A 17,624-nucleotide genomic window follows, 5' to 3' on the forward strand; every position below is an offset into this window, starting at 1 on the left:
CCTCACTGTGGAGCACACACACACACACACACACACACACACACACACACGGGCAAATACACTCCATCGCATACACCAGAAGCACTGGCACGGCCACACTGGGCCATGTTTCTGTCAATAGCCTCCCTGTTAACCGTCTTTCTGTCTGCAGCTGAGCGTTCACATGGCTGCATCAAATCAGATGTGTATGACTGTCGCTTTGATTTTTCCACTCGTCCATACTCGCTAGCAGCGTCATGCTTGCTATCTGCAGTGCCAAATTTCGTCTCTCCCCGCCTCTGCCTCATTTAGTCTGCCCGCCTGTTGGCCCGATGGTCGATCTGCGTGTCGGTCAGCTGTACTTTCTGCCTGTCTGACACTGTGGGGTTGACTTTGTCGCCTGTTGCCTGCGACGTACTGTATATGCCCTTGTTTGTGTGTCGCCTGATCTCACCCTATTTGGATAATTTGATTGTGTTCTAGTGGAGGAGAGTGTGTGTGTCTGCGTGCGCGTGACAAAGAGAGAGGCCTCATTTAAGTTGATTGGATTCCGTGTGCGTACGCGAGTTTTTATGTGAGCATGACAACTTATCCAATTCACTGCAAAGGGAACACAGACTGTCCTAAACACCAAGTTGAAAATGGTTTGTTGAAATCTCATCCAGCCATCCGCCATCACAGTCACACTATCAAAAGTTGTGATTGTTGGTTTAAATGATGACACAATTTCAACAACAATAAACAATTTGCTCAGTAAGCCTTCTCATATACTCAAGTTACTGTGGAACATTTACAAAAAAAAGTCGGGTTGCACTGTTCAATGCAGGTCTATAGGTTGTGTCTATCAAACTTCATTTGCATTCCTAGAGGTCCATTTTAAAACATTTGTTCTTTCCTGTTATGTCACACAGGTTCATTTTTAGCAACTATGGCTACAGGATATTGGAGTTCAGTTATTTCTTTCCCCTCTTTGCATGTCTTATCCTTACTCCATAATATTTTGTCGAAGTTGTTGAAACTTGCTCAGCTTTTCATCACCAAACGTTTGTCTTCCTGTTCCTGGGCCATATTACTGTGATGTAATTGGGCGTTGGCTATAGACCACAGGCCCAGACGTGTGGGTCCCTTGTCACAACACATCAAACCACACAAATCTTAACTTATCTCTCAACCCGTGTCACCCACACCCTTTCAAACTGTTTTGGTTTTTCTGTACAGCAGATAATGAATGCACTAATTTGACTACAATTAACCACAGGCTCAGGGCTAATCTCCTGTGCTGGCAAATACCTATCCTGCAGCAGTATCTCATGCAAAACCGAATCCCTACCAGCTTCTGGGCTGCCATTCTGTAGCTACTACAAAATATTGATGAAGCCCGGCCTTTTTGATTGGACCGGTGTATCAACGTGAACATTAAAAATTCGTATTGATTCCACCTGTTTAATCTGCTTTAACAACAAAAGGGATGTGTGGTCTGGTACTGATCTGTTATGTAATACCCCTCTTTGTCTTGCACATGACATTGTCAGGATGTCTGCTAGATTAGGATGTTGACATCTGTGTCAGGACACACACACACACACACACACACACCCTAATGAGCTTAACAGATGCATATCTACATGAGTTTCCAATGCATGAGTTCCCTAACCTGTATTGTCTGAGGATGTGCACCTCCCAGAGGTCACAGGGCATAGCAAAATAAATGGTGAATGCGCTGGCACACATGCTGGTTATGCACGCAAACAGAACTGTGTTTTGGGGTGCCTCCCAAATACATGTCATATCGAAGAAAAAAGGAAATCGGTACATTCCAGTGACGACATTTTTACTCTTCCTCCCCGTGACCTCATCCGTAATTACATACATACATACAGGGAAAGAAGGAGGGAGAGGCGGTGAGAGATATGAAGAAAAGTGAAATAGTAGAAGAGACAAAGAGAGAGAGGGATAGCCTGGAGGTTACACACACACGTTTGTGATGTAGGGTCAGTAGTAAGAAAACTCAGACTAGCTGGGAAATGTTCAGTGGAGAAAGTGAAAGAACAAAACACACCCTCAGCGACTATAAGTGAGCTGCCTCCGAGCTTCTGTACTGCTCCCGGGCTGCCAGTGCTCGAAAACTGCAGTTATATTCCAGATGTGAAGGGATAAAACAATGTGCTGGTAATGAGAAAAGAGGCTTTTTCAACTCTTCTCTGGATAAAACGGTAAAAAAAATAAAAATAAATCAACCCAACACAAACCCACTCACAACAATACATGATAAAAGCGTGTAATTCCTAGTTCAGCACAGGGCTTGTTGCCAGCTTATTCAGTTACTATTAGCAAAATGTCCAGACGAATGAAAAGTAGTCTAGCGTTCCATCATTATGGATTTATCTCTTTGCTCTGGGCTGCAGTTCTTTGGCAGGAGTGAAGTGAAACACAAGGCATACTTGATGATTGCACTGCAGATAGCCTTTCCAAAGAGCAGAACCTCTTTTGATAAATTACCTTTAGGGACAAATACCAATTTGTTTAGGTAATTTAAAGTCAGCATACTTAACTCAACGTATATAGTCGTATATAAGTTGTTACACATTGCTATCTATATCAGCGTTTGACATGGGGCAAAAATAGAGGCACCGCTACTTCCCCCATTGTGGAATTGATGGTTTTCAACTGCATCTTGGGTCATTAACAAGACTGCTGGCAGACACACTAATGCCATCATCTCACTGGTAGATAATGTGTTTACCCACAACCTGCTTCAAATTAAATCCAAATCCAGAATAAGAAAATGCACTCAGACGCACACTCACATACACATAGGGGGCCTGCATGACCATGACCATGACCACACACACACACACACACACACACAGAGGATTGTATGTTCTGCAAACTTGCTTGCTCTTGCAAAATTGAGTTCTTGCCACACACAGACCTGTTAGAAAATACCTGTATGCTCTGAGCAATGATTCAGGATAAAGGTGTGAGCTCATTATAAAAATAAACCAAAGCAAGGATATAATGAATACTGGTGGAAGATATAAAATGTGGCATTTTAATGCAAACTAGGAACCTGATAAGAAATTGACTAGTCAGCTTACATCTCCTTATCAGCAAATATCAGACAAATATTTGATTGATTATTAATCTAATTATGAATGAATAATTGCAATTGCAGGCTTTTTGAGACATAGGTGGCATAACTTTAGTGAGGCAGGCCAGCATGGGCCTGTAAATAGGTAAGTAAGCCACTGCACAAGCTCAGGCTTAATCATTTCAGTATCTACTGAATGTGAGACTCCCTAACTGAACTGAGTCATGAGAAGCCCTGTCCCTCACTCTTGAAGACACTTTGAGACACAAGCTAAGTCCCTACTTGTGAGAAGTTACTCAGAGTGGTGCTATTATGTGCTCCATACCCTGTTATTCCTGTCCTGCTCCTTGACCTCCTCCTCCGTCACCCCGTGCCGTAGCATTATCCGGACGATAGCCGCGTTGTTGGTGCAGCACGCCTGGAAAAAAGACAGCGGCTCCGGGCACTTCGGGGACGGGGTCCGCTCCGAGTCCGCGAACACATCATCAGGCGGGTAGAAGGAGTCGTCCGACACGATGCTCCGACAGTCCTCCAAGTCCTCGAAGTCAACTTCTTCGAATTCACCATCGTCTTCCTCCTCTCCATCGTCGTCGTCATCGTCCTCTTCGCAGGAGCCCAGGTAGTCCTCGTCAGAGTTGGACGGCGGCTCCTCGGCTATGGTCGGGTAGACCTGGGTGACTTTTTGCTGCTGCTGGAGCTGTTTGACCCGGACAGACGAAGCGCCTCCTCCATCCCTGTCGTCCGTGATAAGCACCATCTAACCCCCGAGCCTAGGGCACTGTCCTCGGGGCAGAGTGCAGCCTGGCACGTGGGGCGCGGGCATGGGACTGGCTGTCTCTCTAGACAAGAGCGGAATCAAACTACCGAACTTTAAAAGAAAAAAAAAAGTCACTCACAGGGTCTCACAGGACTTTAAACCGCACAAACTCCTCGACCCTGTGTCGCATATATCAGTGGAGCATGTTGCGCGTGCCGTTGCCCGTCAGTCATCTTCGCGGGGTTGGTGACATCGTGCCCTGTGAGCCGTGAACGTCCCACGATGTGCCCTCAAAACGAAACCACGCTGTAGTTCCAGTTAACCGGTGCGAGGCACGGCAGCGCGAGAGCTTCAGCAACAACAACAAGAAAAGTGGAGCTAAAGCAGAAAGTAAGACTGCACGACCGTCCCATGTAGGGCGGAGAGAGACAGCAGCCTGTTAACCCACAGTCTCCTAATCCGATTAGATTGGACTGGGACCTATCTCTCTCTCTCTCTCTCTCTCTCTCTCTCTCTCCCTCTCTGTGTATTTACAAGAGATTAATTCTACTCTCTGCTCTGAAGTGGAACATTAATGCTCTTTGGATATTCATAAAGGTGTCTTTGTGGTTCACTTGTATGTGTATTTATATGTATGATATTGCATTAGTATGCCTATTTAAATTTTGATTCATTCAAAAGTAAAAAAAATAATAATAATAATTCTGTTTCATATATGGTCTTTATCTAAAATTAAAGCATAAATAGGCAGTTTATGTGTGACTTCCCTCCTATTAGTTCTTAAGCACCTGCCAGTACACCTAACACTAGTCATTCTTCTGTATTGCTCTGGATACCACATTATGTTTGACAAATAGTTTATTTTATGCTACTTTCTGCCAGGCTTTTGTGGTTTCATTCGTCACTGAAAACAAAGTAGGCACTTTTTAGAAAAGAAAAATCCCCTGTGTGTACATCTGCTTCATGTAAAACTCACGTGGGGGAAAGCTGCATTCATGTGTCAGACTACGATGAGTCATTTAAACCAAAAAGGGGAAGGCCAACTTTCAGGCTAATAAGGCAGATTAGGTTCCAATTAAGTGATTAGCATTATTAAAATGATTGTGGCACATGGGTTACATTTAGTGTGATTCTGAGATCATTTATTTTACACAGCCTCGGTGCATTCTGCTCAGTTACCACTCTTGCTCTTATTTCCTTGGCCACTGGCCAGCTGAGATAATAGAGACATAGATTGGGCTCTATTACTTGGCACTGAACTATGGTGAGAGTCGGGTTTGCATTTGTGCACTTGTATAACCATTTCGTCTGATGGAAAATTCATATTAATTTCTAAGAAAATAAATGCCGTTCATCTAGTGTGCAAAAAAGGAGCAACTGTGTGAGCGTGACCAGAAAAGTGAGCACGAACATGACTGAAAAATAAGTTGGCAAGTAACCCCAAATAAGGGAACTAAAACTGGAACAGGTATGGTGTCAATTTTGTGCTTGAAATTCTTTCAAAGCATTATCATAATATAGATTCACTAAGCAGACAGTTGCTGTCTCTGAAATGACATTAGATTAAGATCGATCCCACTAGTAGCATCAGATTCTTCACAGGATGTGCCGGGCTGCTTTTTGCTGCTACAATAGATATCATATGTATGGAAAAACAGGGGGTTTACATCAGCTGGGTACACATTTGACCTCCGCCTTGACCTCTGCACCCTATTTTGATGTTACCCAAAAAATAAATATATATTATATAACATGTTGTTTTCCCTATACACAAAAAAATGTTTATAACTAAACAGAGTAAAGTCAGAAGAGATTATTATATTATTATGATTTGCTGTTACTGAAGAATGTGTGCCTAAATACTACAATATTTTGATACGCAGCCAGATTAACAGAGATGATCCTTTTTTTCTCTCAGTAATTAATAACATCAGTTTGCTGACATCACCTGCTGTGGAAAAACAGACTGCATAACAGTCCCAGTGTGTACCCATTATTGTTATACCTTCATCTACTGCCAGCTGAGAGCTCTGCTCTCCTGTGGCTCTTCCATCTCTATGGTATCAGTCGGCTGCTGTGTGGTTGGCAGTCAGTGCAAGCACTTCCACAGATAAATATCTGTGAAAAGTTTTACCGTCAAGTGAACCCACAGACAAAATCACCAGAGAACGTAATGGTAAAATGTAAGTCCCCATCCTCAATTTAACTTTGATTGAGGAAAAAGATATCTCAGGACTGAAGGTTGTACTCTCCATTTCTGATGTTAATACCTTGTTTATCTGGCCTGTAACTCATCCACTAAATCTTGTATATATCTCACATGGTAATTATGAACAGACTATGTGTCCATGCAAGTGCAAGTAAATTTTAGTTTTAGGCTCATGAAGGCGAGAGACTAAATTCTTTTTTAAAAAACAGGCAAGATGGTTAAAACATTATCAATATTCAGTAGTTCCACATCATTAGAATAAATTAATTGGAAAACTGTCAGTAGGGGTACCATCTTCTACCCTTTCTACCTGTTTCACCTTAAATATCCCTGAATATTCACTAATATTCACTGGCTATAAATAAAGGAAACAAAATATGGGGTAGAAACTCAATATACTGCAATACAACTCAAGAAAACCAGAAAATAACCATAAAATCTGCATCTCTTTAAAATAATGAGAACCAAACACACAATTTCAGGGTTGCTGTATTAGACTGCATCACTTTTAGCTAAGTGGACCTAATAAACTGGCTCGAGGAAACATTTAGTTTCATGTCAAAATTTTCACAGGTTGAAAGAATGTATTGTACAAATATTATGTGCGAACATTTGATACATTTTATTGGCATAAATAAATGAGCTATTCCAGTTGTTCGCATTATATTGATTTTATGACAATATCTATAAAACTGGTGTTTTATAACAAATATAATAATTTAACATTAACAATTTAATCCTATAAATTATTCAATATTGCAAATTGTAGTAGAAAATACTGCAAGTAGCCTGGTAAAAAAAAACAGGCCTAGCGATATTTGCCTTTTATATTACCCAATATTATTGTGTCTCTGTCTTATTGTGTTTTGTTGTTATATGATGTTTAGACACCTGTATTATGGATTCAAAGCTCACGGTGGTCTAGGCTTGATCCCAGATCCCTTTTCCATATGTACAACGCCCCATACTCACTGTTCGACTGCAATATACTGTGATATTGTACAGTACTGTTGTATGACCATTTGAAAAATGCATTCACCTTCTGCGATGTGCACATGTAGTCATGTAAGACTTAGGCATGCTGTAAATAGTACAACACTAGCAACACCATTACTTGAAGGGCCAATTGCATTAGCTCAACCTAGGCTCAGAAAAAAAAATCGAAATCCCCGGACAGATAATCACAATGAGCTCTTCTGCGAATTTGTGTGTGTGTGTCTGTGTCTGTGTGTGTCGTGTAAATGGTTTATACAGGGTCCCTTATCCATTACATTTTCAAGGCTGTTTTAACTAACTATGTATACTTAGTGAGAGTATGGCACTCCAAAGCTGCATTCATTTACTATTTTAAACTGTCTCTTTTTAAATGCCATTTTGTTTGCAAAATATTTGTTAATATTTTCTTGAAGAAGTCATCACATGTTGGAAAACCTAAAATACTCATCAAGAATTCATCAGGTTGAGGTTAACAAAAGGTGGTCTTTGGAAAACTACAGTCCCCTCCAACAGCTCCACTACACCTGCCGCAATAGGGAGAGATGAAAGGGTCCACGTACTGCTGAGTTCAACCCTCACTTGCTACAGTAATCCTGGCATGTTGCATTAGTTAATCATTTCTGCAACCCAGCTCCGCTCCTAGCCTATAAAAGCAGCCATAAGCAGAATGATCATTGTGCATGTAAGCAAGGGAAAGCAAATATAAGCATACTGGTCTAATATTGAGAAGTTACACGGACATGGAAGCACTGCGGGATGACCAAAATGTCCCCAAAGCGGTTGTTTTAAATATGTCTTTGGCCATCTGCACCACCGCCCAAATGTCCCTTTAAACTGAGAAATGACGGTGGTGTGGAAGGCTCTTTATATAAAAGGCCTGTGTTGATCGTAAATACATTTCTCTCAGTAGAGCTCATACAGTATATGCCTGCATCCCACATGCACCAAATGAGCGTATGACCTTGGTGCTGCTAGGTTTAGACAAGCTCCTGCAGTCCCTCATTCATTTTTTCCTCCTGAAACCACAAACAGCCAAAACACCCCAACACACCATGGTCTCTTCTATGGCATACCTGAAGCAGGAGTGCCATACAAAGATCTCCTATGAGTCTCCTCTTGACACAAGCACTGAACTGTTTAGGTTTGTGTGTGTGTGTGAGGGTAAAGAGAACGTGTGAGTGTTTGTCAGGTTTTAAACGGGGCCACTTGTGCCTTAAGATTTGCCTTAAAATGTTGTTTATCCACTTCATACCAAAGGCCTAATGTCTGATTATTAATAGCTTGATTGGAAACTCTCCATATTATTGCTTAATCAGCTAATGAGGCCGGGACAGACAACACTGTCTATTCAAAAGCTAAGAACTACACTTCAATCTAGGGACAGAAAAAGCTTTTGCTGCCGGCTGAATAGAAGAAATTCAACAATCCACAAGTGGTAATTAACTAATTTTAATCAGTCAGCAATGGCCCTTAATTAAGCTCTTTTTATGATATGTTTTCATGTGTGTAAGAACAGGTCCCAAATATAGCCTGGACAAATCAATTTCATGTATTGTTGTTAGCATATCCCCCAAACATTGTTAGACAGTAAACACAATCCAATAATAAATAGACAAAAACATTACATAAAATTACATAATCTATACTGTTAAGCGAATGAGGCCCTTTGCAAAAGAGTTAAGTGTGACAGCACTGAGTAACGCCGCAAAATAAAAGTGTGATTCTTCTCTTCTTGCAGAGATTGTCCTCTTACACACAAACACACAAATAACCTTGCTGTAATGGTGAGGCAGAGTGGTGAAGCCAATGCGGAGGTGTCTTAAAATGCTGTTCCTCTAATGGCTGCAGGATACTGGCACCAACAAGTACCAGAATGTGTTGAATTCGGTGGGAAAAACTCCTCCAACTTCTCTCTTGAAATACATAGTAATTATGTATTATTTTCAGGTCTGAATGAATTCATTTGACATCCGCTAACATGCGCTACAGTGGGGATTATAAAATCATTGTTCCATTAAGGAAGTAATGAGGCTTAAAGAGAAAAATGCTTTGGGGGTGTTTGCTTAAATGACAGGTGCCTGTCACAGCTAGAAGCGGAGGTTTGTTTCATCCAAACTTAGCTTTAAAATAATAGTGAGTTGCAAACCAAAATCCTTGAGGAAGGGGATGTCAATGGCATAAAGTCTGTGATTCTACTTACACCAGATACAGTGTAGTGGTAGGCATTTCAAGCTGACTCTTCTAGTCACACCAGCAAACACATGCTACACCCTGCACTCACCACCAGATCTTTTAGGATTTGGTTCAGCTTTCACTGTTCCGCATACAGCTTTAATTTCTGTCTTTCATAGCTCTCGTTCAGCTCTTGAGGTTGCTCTGGCAAAGTTTGATGAATCAGGAGGAGCTGAGTCCATATCATCCCGATGGATAAAATCCAGAGGTTTTATCATCCCTTGTTGGAGCTCCCTGGAACATATAGTATGCTGTTAGACATCCATGCACACATGCACAATACAATCTATAAGTCCTGTATATACAACTGAATAGCTAATGCAAATACCTCGGTTACAGTAACAGATAATTGATACATACTAGTACAGTCAAGCCTAAACAATAAATTCTAGACTGATTAAATCATGTAAAACAACCCATTAATGTTTAAACAAGTTTCTACAAAGCAGAGTACAGCTGTTCCGAGTACAGTAGAGCTGACTGATAACATATCCATGTTCTGCGACTTTAGAATACAGCATGAATCATGTTTTCCCTCATCCTTACCCTGAAATCTGTTACACAACAGCTAGAGAGAGGAACACTCAAATGGAGCCTTTGTGTCCGCTCTCTCTTCTCCTGTCTCTTTCGCACTGCTCTGCTACATTCGTCGTGTCCCTGGAGATGTGATGTTATGAGCAAAGCTTGAAGAAACAGTAAAGGTTGTGCAACAATGTCCGCCCTGGAGCTGAGATTCCTAAACCACTGACATCTTTGCAATGACATCATGTTGCTCCACAGTTCCAATATCCTAACACAATGGAGCACACAGCTCTGAAGCTGTACTGTATGAACATTGTACTGGAGGATGCAACTAAAAATACATCTAAGTTGCATGGAAATACATGTTCCTCTGTGAGGACGCTGTACGGTGAAAAGTGTGGGGCTTGTCTTTAAAAGCTGGCGTAATAATAAACACATGGTAAGATCCGTAGTACACTGCCTAGGTGAATTATACATGAATAGAAAGTAGAATTTACAGTCATTCAAGACAGATGCTACCTGAGAAGACAATCATTTCTGAATAGAACAAGTGCACAGGTGCCAGTTTTAATTGGTTTCAGTTTTAGACCGATTACCGAAACCAAGTAGTTTGGTGTTGTTGGGTCGCTGTCCCCTAATAGTTGACTAAACCAGTAGTTTATGAGAAAAGTCTTAGTCTTCCCATTTGTCGCATAGTTGCAGAAAAACAAAAAGCTGCACCTTCTCACAAGTATCTGGGGATTGTTGCAACACGGGCTATTCTCTCGTAACACAGGAAGTCTTTTAGCGGTGTAATGCTACATGTGCTAACTGTACTCGCTCCTGCCACTACCTACTTAGCATCCTATTAGCTGACTGTACCGGGAATGTGAGCTCAAGGGTTAGGGTTTACACCATTAGCGCAGGAGCTTTGGATGTGGAGTGGGGCTGGAATGAGTATCAGAGTGTGTAAGGTGTAGGTCAGCCGTCGGAGGCCAGGCAGGAGAGACGTGAAGCAAGAGAGGAGTATTTGTTTTTGTGAAGTTGGAAGTTAATTATTTTGTGTTTTGAACAGCGAGATGTGTGAAGTTATGCTGTGTTGAAAAAAATGAACTAAATGTTCACAGCTCGTTGGTTGTTCGGAAACAGCTTTTTGACTTTGTTAGATAGGACGGCTGAAGAATGACAGGACAGGGGGAGAAAGAGAAGGGATGACACACAGCAAAGGGCCACAGGTCAGATGCAGCAAGGACTCCACCATCTGTTATCATTTAAAAGGCAACTGGTAAAAATATATAATTAAACAACTAATGGCTTGAACTAACAACTATTAGTCGACTAGTAAAATCTTTAGTCAGGGGACGCCTTAAAATGCTTAACTGAAGACGTGCAGAGATGGAAAACCAGAAAGGCAAGATGGTATAAAAGTAAGGATCTAGTTTTTTTCTGGTATTTTTCTCTTGGAATTAGTTTTGCTTTTCTTGTTCACTGTCTATGTCAGTGAACAACAAAATGTAATTTAAAACAGTAAAATCGAACACAATTTCCACTGGGTGTCTTAAACTGTGTTTCACAAGTCAGCGATGTTGTGTCAGCTCCATCCCAATAGTCCCTGTGCCACTGGAAAGTACCAACTTGAAATCGGGGACTGTAAAAGGGACTTTCCTTCTGTAAAATCTGTGGAGCAGTAACTATGGAACCAAAACTGGAGGTTCCTTGTTTCCAATGTTACATTTTCTATTGAATAAATAAAAAACTGAACATACTGCTTACCTATGTTCTACTACTACTTCTACTGTGTGCTTCACAAAAAGATCTGTTTTCAGCCCTGACAAAATTCCTCTTCTGCTGTGTCATACGAGTGGAGAGCCTGCAGTTATCGGGTTATCTGGGATTCTATCTGTCCTCCAATCCCCTTTGACTCGGCCACAGCTGCAATCCTGCAAGGGGTATCCTCCTCTACTAAAACCTACTGCCAACTATGCCTCAACTGTGTGAGTTCCCACTGATGCTGTTTCCTGTCCTGCCTGTTGGGATACTCAGTCTGTCTGTGTGTGTTAGAGGCAAAATAAAAGATGTTCTTAAGACCACAGATCATGCTCTCACAGTCACACATGAAACAGTGTCTCTTAATACATACAATACATCCTTGTAGACGTCAAATTCTCTGCCATACTTTAGAGAGACTGGGCGTGAGATTTTATGCAAGCATGTGTGTGCCTCTTAGATTTTGTGGCCCTGCATCTGATTAGTGTGCTTTCTGATTAGTATAATAAACCTGTTTGTGTGCAATGGTACTTTCCCATGTACAATATTGCATTGAGCAGTGAACAAAACACAGGGGGTTTTAGATCTAACACAAGCTGAAAATCACGCTCTTGTGCCCTCAGAGCTTATCTCCTTTTTCGTCTGCTGGGTGAAATGAATAGCAGAGAGGCCAAATGAGGTGAGGCTGCAAGGTGATTGGTTGTGTGTATGATAAATGAACTTTGGCTAACCCACACATAAGGGAACAGGCATTAAAAAGCATATACACACACTGCACCTGACAGTTTGTGCAAGGCAGTTTTGTGCCTCTCTTGCTGCTCATTAAAACCAACCTGACACAAAATAGTAGCCTCGTTCAGCTGGACAACGACACTGTGCCTGATTCTAACAATTAATGGGACCAATTTCTATGTAATGAAACAACAGCTGTGCTTAAAAGAAGCATTAGCAGGTCCATTTATTAATTGAACACTGTCATTTTGTTACTTCTATTCCTCCCTTCCTTCCTGTCTTCCATTCGCTTTCTGTCTCTCCTTCCTTCACTTCCTGCTGATGCAGAAGTTGGAAACCTGAATCATGCCGTTCTGCTTGTTGCTGTCGGGCGGAGAAACCAGTGCATCAGTGCAACAGCTCTACTCAGCAGCATAGGGATTTTCAAAACAGTGAATATCACTATCTCACAGCATCATCGGAGGCCAAGGGACCTGGCTTAGCTCTTAAACTCCCTGTACTTCTTAGCCTACTGGCATTGAGTGGCAGCAATGTTGGGGCCAAACAGAGTTAAAGCAGTGTTCAGCACATCCAGAGTCATCAATGCAGAAAACATACTGGCAACAAGAACCCCTTGAGTTTACAGTAGTTTTGAATGTATTTCCTGCATTATTTTATTAAATATGTCCCTTATTAAACACTGGTTTTTAAATGAAATGTGTAATTTTGTGTGTAATAATTCAATTTTGATTGAATCAATCTCTGGGCAACTTGTCAGCTATCTATATAAGCAACAAAATAAGTCACAAATAAAATATCTAGAAACGAAAAAGCTAACTGCACTTGTAGATATCATATGCCTTTGATTACTGACAATCTTCACAGACAAGAGTGAAATAAGGACTTAAATGAGATTTAACTGGAGCTCAAACCAAGGGGGATGTATTCAAATGAGAAAAATAATTGATGCATATGAAATAATTTTCCACTGCCTACATCCACTCTGCTTATTGCAAGTGGAAGTAGTAGTGAGGTAGGCTTCATTTCTACAATTGTTAACCATGACACACACACACACACACACACACACAGACAAACAACACCTACACTTGTGCCTGCAGGCTGCTGAGGAACTTGTCAATGTGTTCCTGTGGCATGTCCCCATCCAGTAGAGCCAGGTAGGTGTAAAGTTTGACAAAGGTGCTGAACGGGATCCTCGCAGCACCGCCCTCCTCATCCTCTGTCAGGATCTCACAGGCAAACTTCAGAGAACTCACGAGGGTCTGAGAAAGTGCACGCAGAGACGCAGAGAAGCAGACAGTAGGGGTTTGTCAAAAAAAAAACAGACACACAAATACAAAACACATGCATTCAGCGTTCGAGGACGATCACGTCTTGTTTAAGCACACACTGCAAATACACTTCCATGCAAGCGCACAACAGCCTAATGAAGGAAGAACATGACTGCCCTCATGTGGTTAAAGTGAAACTACTGACACTCAGTGCAATAAGGTTGGTAATCCTGAGCTGCTTTTGCAGATTTTAAGTCATCATCTGCAAAGTTCTCCATGCTTAAAGACATTCTCTTTAATCTGTCTCTACTGCTCTGTCTTTAACTTTGAAGCAAAATCATTGGCTCAATATCATAACAAAGATTCAAGAAGTCAAAGAAGGATTTATCCATCATTCGCTCTGGAGCCTGGGGACCCCGATGGAGAAGTTTGGATCACGGGCGTCTGGATCTCGTCTAAACACCTCAAGACTAGACTAGAGATGAAGAAAAAAGGTGCTCCTTGGGGATCTCCAGCTGCGCTTGGACTCACTGTAGGTTTTAAAACTCAAAGAAAGTTGTATAAAGTGGTGTTAGCATTTATTTCTGGTCTTATGTAACAATCTCACCCCTCCCAGAGCACTGCATCCCAGGGCGAAAAACTCCATCCAGTCGATATCTGGGCCAAAGTAGCCCAGCGACAGCAGGGCCTCAAGCTGGTCCATGGGTAGACACAGACCCTTCCATTTCTCCTGCAGTTGCTCCTTGCTGCATGTTTGTTCTGAGGACAGCTAATATGGGGCGAAGGAATGACAAAAAACATGAATAATCATTCAGTTTGCTGGAATAAACAGTCACATTAGATCTGGGGATCCAGACAGCCATGCTTCTCATCTTTTGTATGAGAAACAATGTAATAAAGACACATAAGTAGTCTATTACACCTGGTACATGCTCATAGATAGACAGATATATAAGAAGAACAGTTTATTCCTGCTCCAAGCTGGTAGATTGATATGTCCCAAACAACAATACAATTTTGTATTTGTGCTGGAGTTGTGACCATAAAGTTCGCATATTTATCTTTAATTATGGTTTTCATTCAAATTTCTAAAGCAAACCCAGTTTTAAACAATCAACAACTCTGCAATATTAATATTTCTGGCAGAAAGACAGAAAGAGATAAGCATCCTGACAAGGTTAAGGCTGCTTAAGTGTTGGCCTTTGAGGAAATATGAATTTTTCAGCTTCAGTTTTCAGTTAATGACTCCACCATTCCAAAATACCAGAGGATGCCTGAGGTGAGATAAAATTGGTTTACATTATGAAACTTTAATGATCCACATCCAGTAACAGCACCACTGCAATATGCAGATACACACACAAAAAACTAAATGTGTTATGGGTAAGCAAATGTGGATATTAAACTGAATCCAACCCAAAACAGAGGGCACAGTTATCAGAATGTGGCTCGTAGAGGATGTGTATATTCCAAACAGTAAGGCAAGCACGTAGGAAAACATGCACTATAATGCATTGCTTTTCTTCCAAAAGCAACAATATGAAGCAACACGGGATCAGTTATATTGTGGTTTTGCTGTAGAGAAAATACCTGTTTATGGAGAATCTTAAGCAGACCTGGAGTCAGCCCAGTGTCCGTCTTCTGGGTGGCAACATTCATCTCCAGCCTGTCCTTAACAGGCAGACACTCTCCTTTAGACAGTGCACTGAAGTATCTAATGGACACACACACACACATCAAAACACTGTGCACAGCTTCACCCTGCTTGCCACTCATCCCCCCTGCTTCCTAAGCATGCCAATCAAATAAAGCAATAAAAGCAGACTGTGTAAAAAAAGGCCCAAGTTATGGTATTAGTCCAATTTAATGAGTTCTCATGAGTATAAATCATCATGTGTTTGGTTTTCTTGGACTGAAATTCAGCGGTATTCTATTCTGTTATTATTATTATTATTATCTTCTAATGCTAAAGGCCATGCTGTTATCTTACTTCACAGTTCCAATAATATGTTAGTGATTTTAGCATCTCTGAGAGGCAACAGAGGCTGGTGTTACTTTAATAGCATATAAACATCACATAACCCAGGAGACATTTGAATTGTTTTTCTGTTTCACCACATGGCTCACGTTATTGTCTTTTGCTGTAAACACGGCCAAGCTACAGTGGCCAATAAAACAGCAGATAATATGTCAGTCCTTGGGGGTACAAAGAAACTCCTGATGTATTCAAATTTCACCCAGTACTTTAAAAGTGCCTTTTTCTTTGTTGGAGAAAGTCAGATAGTTTAACCGCTGCAGTAACATTGAAGCCCCTGGGATCCAATTATAGCCAGTCAATGCAAAGATGAGAGACGCACAGGTGAAAAGTGTACGCCTTTTCACACGGCGATGCTGCCTGGAGTCACCGTTTATGGTATTGTTTAAGTTAAGAGATCAAGATTGGAATAAAACCTCCCTGACAGATGAGAACTTACGCTGCAGACCACAGCAGCAGATCCTTGGGCTGCGTGCGAATGGCTGCCTTAGAGAAATTTTTGAGGATGTCTGGCAGCTCGGGAGGGATGTTGATTTGCTGGGCACAGTAGATTGTGTCTGGAAGAGGCATGGCTGCAATATAGAACAATGCACTTTAGTCCAATTAGCAGATGAGACCTCACAGATAGAAAGCCGGAGAGAACAGAGAAGAGAAGAAAAGAAAAGTGGGAGCTCCTTGGCCATTTCAAACTGTACACGCTGGCAAAAACACAACATGGAAAAAATCAATTCTGGTTCTCTTGACTTTAGCTATCAAATGTTGGGAACTTTGAGAGGCATTTACTACCAATTCAACATGTTTTAAACGTGGAAAAGCTACAGACATGTATGCTTCGTGGTGACAAGAGGTTCCTGTATAATGAAAGGAGCCATGCTGGGGAAGAGCCCGTTCATTGCAGAGAATAAAGAAACAAACATAAGGACACCAGAGAGAAGGTTACAAGCAAGAAAGTCATTCTGTGTTGAAAAAGCATTTCCACTTTCGGTTATATTAACGTTACGGAAATATAGCTTTATCTTATTTAACTTAATTTAAATATATATTCAACGTTACCAGGTAACGTTAAGTTGGTTAATATAATGTAACGTTAGATGTTGACATTATTCTAGTAACTTGAGTAACTTTAACTGTCAAAATATGTTGCGCATTAAAATGTTTAACGTTACCTGGATAATGAACAAGGGGCAGCAACTCGCGGACAGTTGTTTAAAGATATAACGTTATGTGGTTAGCTCCAATAATGCTAATAAACGTTAACTTATGTCTGGCACTTGAGTTTTATATTGCAGCATCGTCGCATAGCAACAGAGTTCTTCGTTTGTTTTCTAAGGCTGCAACGCCGAGTGAAGTGTATTAGCGCCCCCTGCTGCTCAGGGGAGTGCAGAGCCTTTAAGATGTGGCTCTCAGAGCGGACAAAGGACTTCTTTTTACTTTTCAACCGCGTCTGACGAATAAAACTACTAAATTATTTGACTTTCACTCTTCTGAAAATTAATTCTAAAAAAGGTCTGATGCGCCATCTTTGTACAACTGAGACTACCCTAAAAACAATCCCAATGTACAAAAAAAACCAAAAAAAACATGGACTAATTATAGTGATTGCAGAGTGGACTGGTTGGACAGCATTGCAACCAGTACCTTGTTACTGATTATAGAAAAATAAAATTAAAGTTAAATTTACACCTTTGTGGACAATGTGATGACAATTCTCCATCCACTCAGAGGATGTGACAGCAATTGGTAAGTCTTGTAACCGGCCTTTGTGGTCAAGTAACTGAAATGGGTGACTCCATGTCCCCCCAGATTCAGTGGTCCTGTTTAATCTGGTCATCATATAATTGAAGGAGACACTCTGCATGGGAACAATACACTGAATCTTTCAAACCTGCTCCACAAAGGTTACCTACTTGTGCAATGCCCAGGAAAATGTGTTGGATACAGGCCAGGACAATGTTGTCATCCTATGTTATCCTGGGAAAAAAGTGCTAGAACTGGTGCAAATTAATTTGTCTTCCTTGTCAGATTAGATCAGATAGAACTGCCCCACATCAGCT

The 17,624-nt window shown here is 41.2% G+C and overlaps 2 protein-coding genes across 4 annotated transcripts in view; both read right to left on the reverse strand.

The window, feature by feature from the left end:
* ankrd33ba (ankyrin repeat domain 33ba) overlaps nt 1-4,294 on the reverse strand; it is a 13,317-nt gene extending 9,023 nt beyond the window's left edge. The window contains exon 1 of the mRNA XM_035673158.1: nt 3,396-4,294. Within this exon, the coding sequence (XP_035529051.1) occupies nt 3,396-3,827 (432 nt within the window). The 5' untranslated portion in view covers nt 3,828-4,294. The remainder of the gene's footprint in view (nt 1-3,395) is intronic.
* Nucleotides 4,295-7,820: 3,526 nt separating this feature from the next.
* ropn1l (rhophilin associated tail protein 1-like) lies at nt 7,821-16,868 on the reverse strand. 3 transcript variants are annotated; one of them, XM_035656576.1, is made up of 6 exons: nt 16,737-16,868; nt 16,010-16,142; nt 15,126-15,249; nt 14,143-14,304; nt 13,351-13,526; nt 7,821-9,498 (listed from the first exon to the last, which is right to left on the reverse strand). In XM_035656576.1, exons 2-6 carry the CDS (start codon nt 16,138-16,140, stop codon nt 9,378-9,380), a joined length of 714 nt encoding a protein of 237 aa, XP_035512469.1. In that variant the 5' UTR covers nt 16,141-16,142; nt 16,737-16,868; the 3' UTR covers nt 7,821-9,377. The 3 variants fall into 3 exon arrangements, with proteins under 3 accessions (XP_035512469.1, XP_035512553.1, XP_035512637.1); XM_035656744.1 differs by lacking the exon at nt 7,821-9,498 and adding an exon at nt 11,740-12,627; XM_035656660.1 differs by lacking the exon at nt 16,737-16,868 and having other exon boundaries at nt 16,010-16,168.
* Between the last annotated feature and the right edge of the window lie 756 nt (nt 16,869-17,624).

Source organism: Morone saxatilis, unplaced genomic scaffold (assembly GCF_004916995.1).
Source record: "Morone saxatilis isolate NCDOM2014 unplaced genomic scaffold, NCSU_SB_2.0 Contig0, whole genome shotgun sequence".
Classification (NCBI taxonomy): Eukaryota; Metazoa; Chordata; class Actinopteri; family Moronidae; genus Morone; species Morone saxatilis.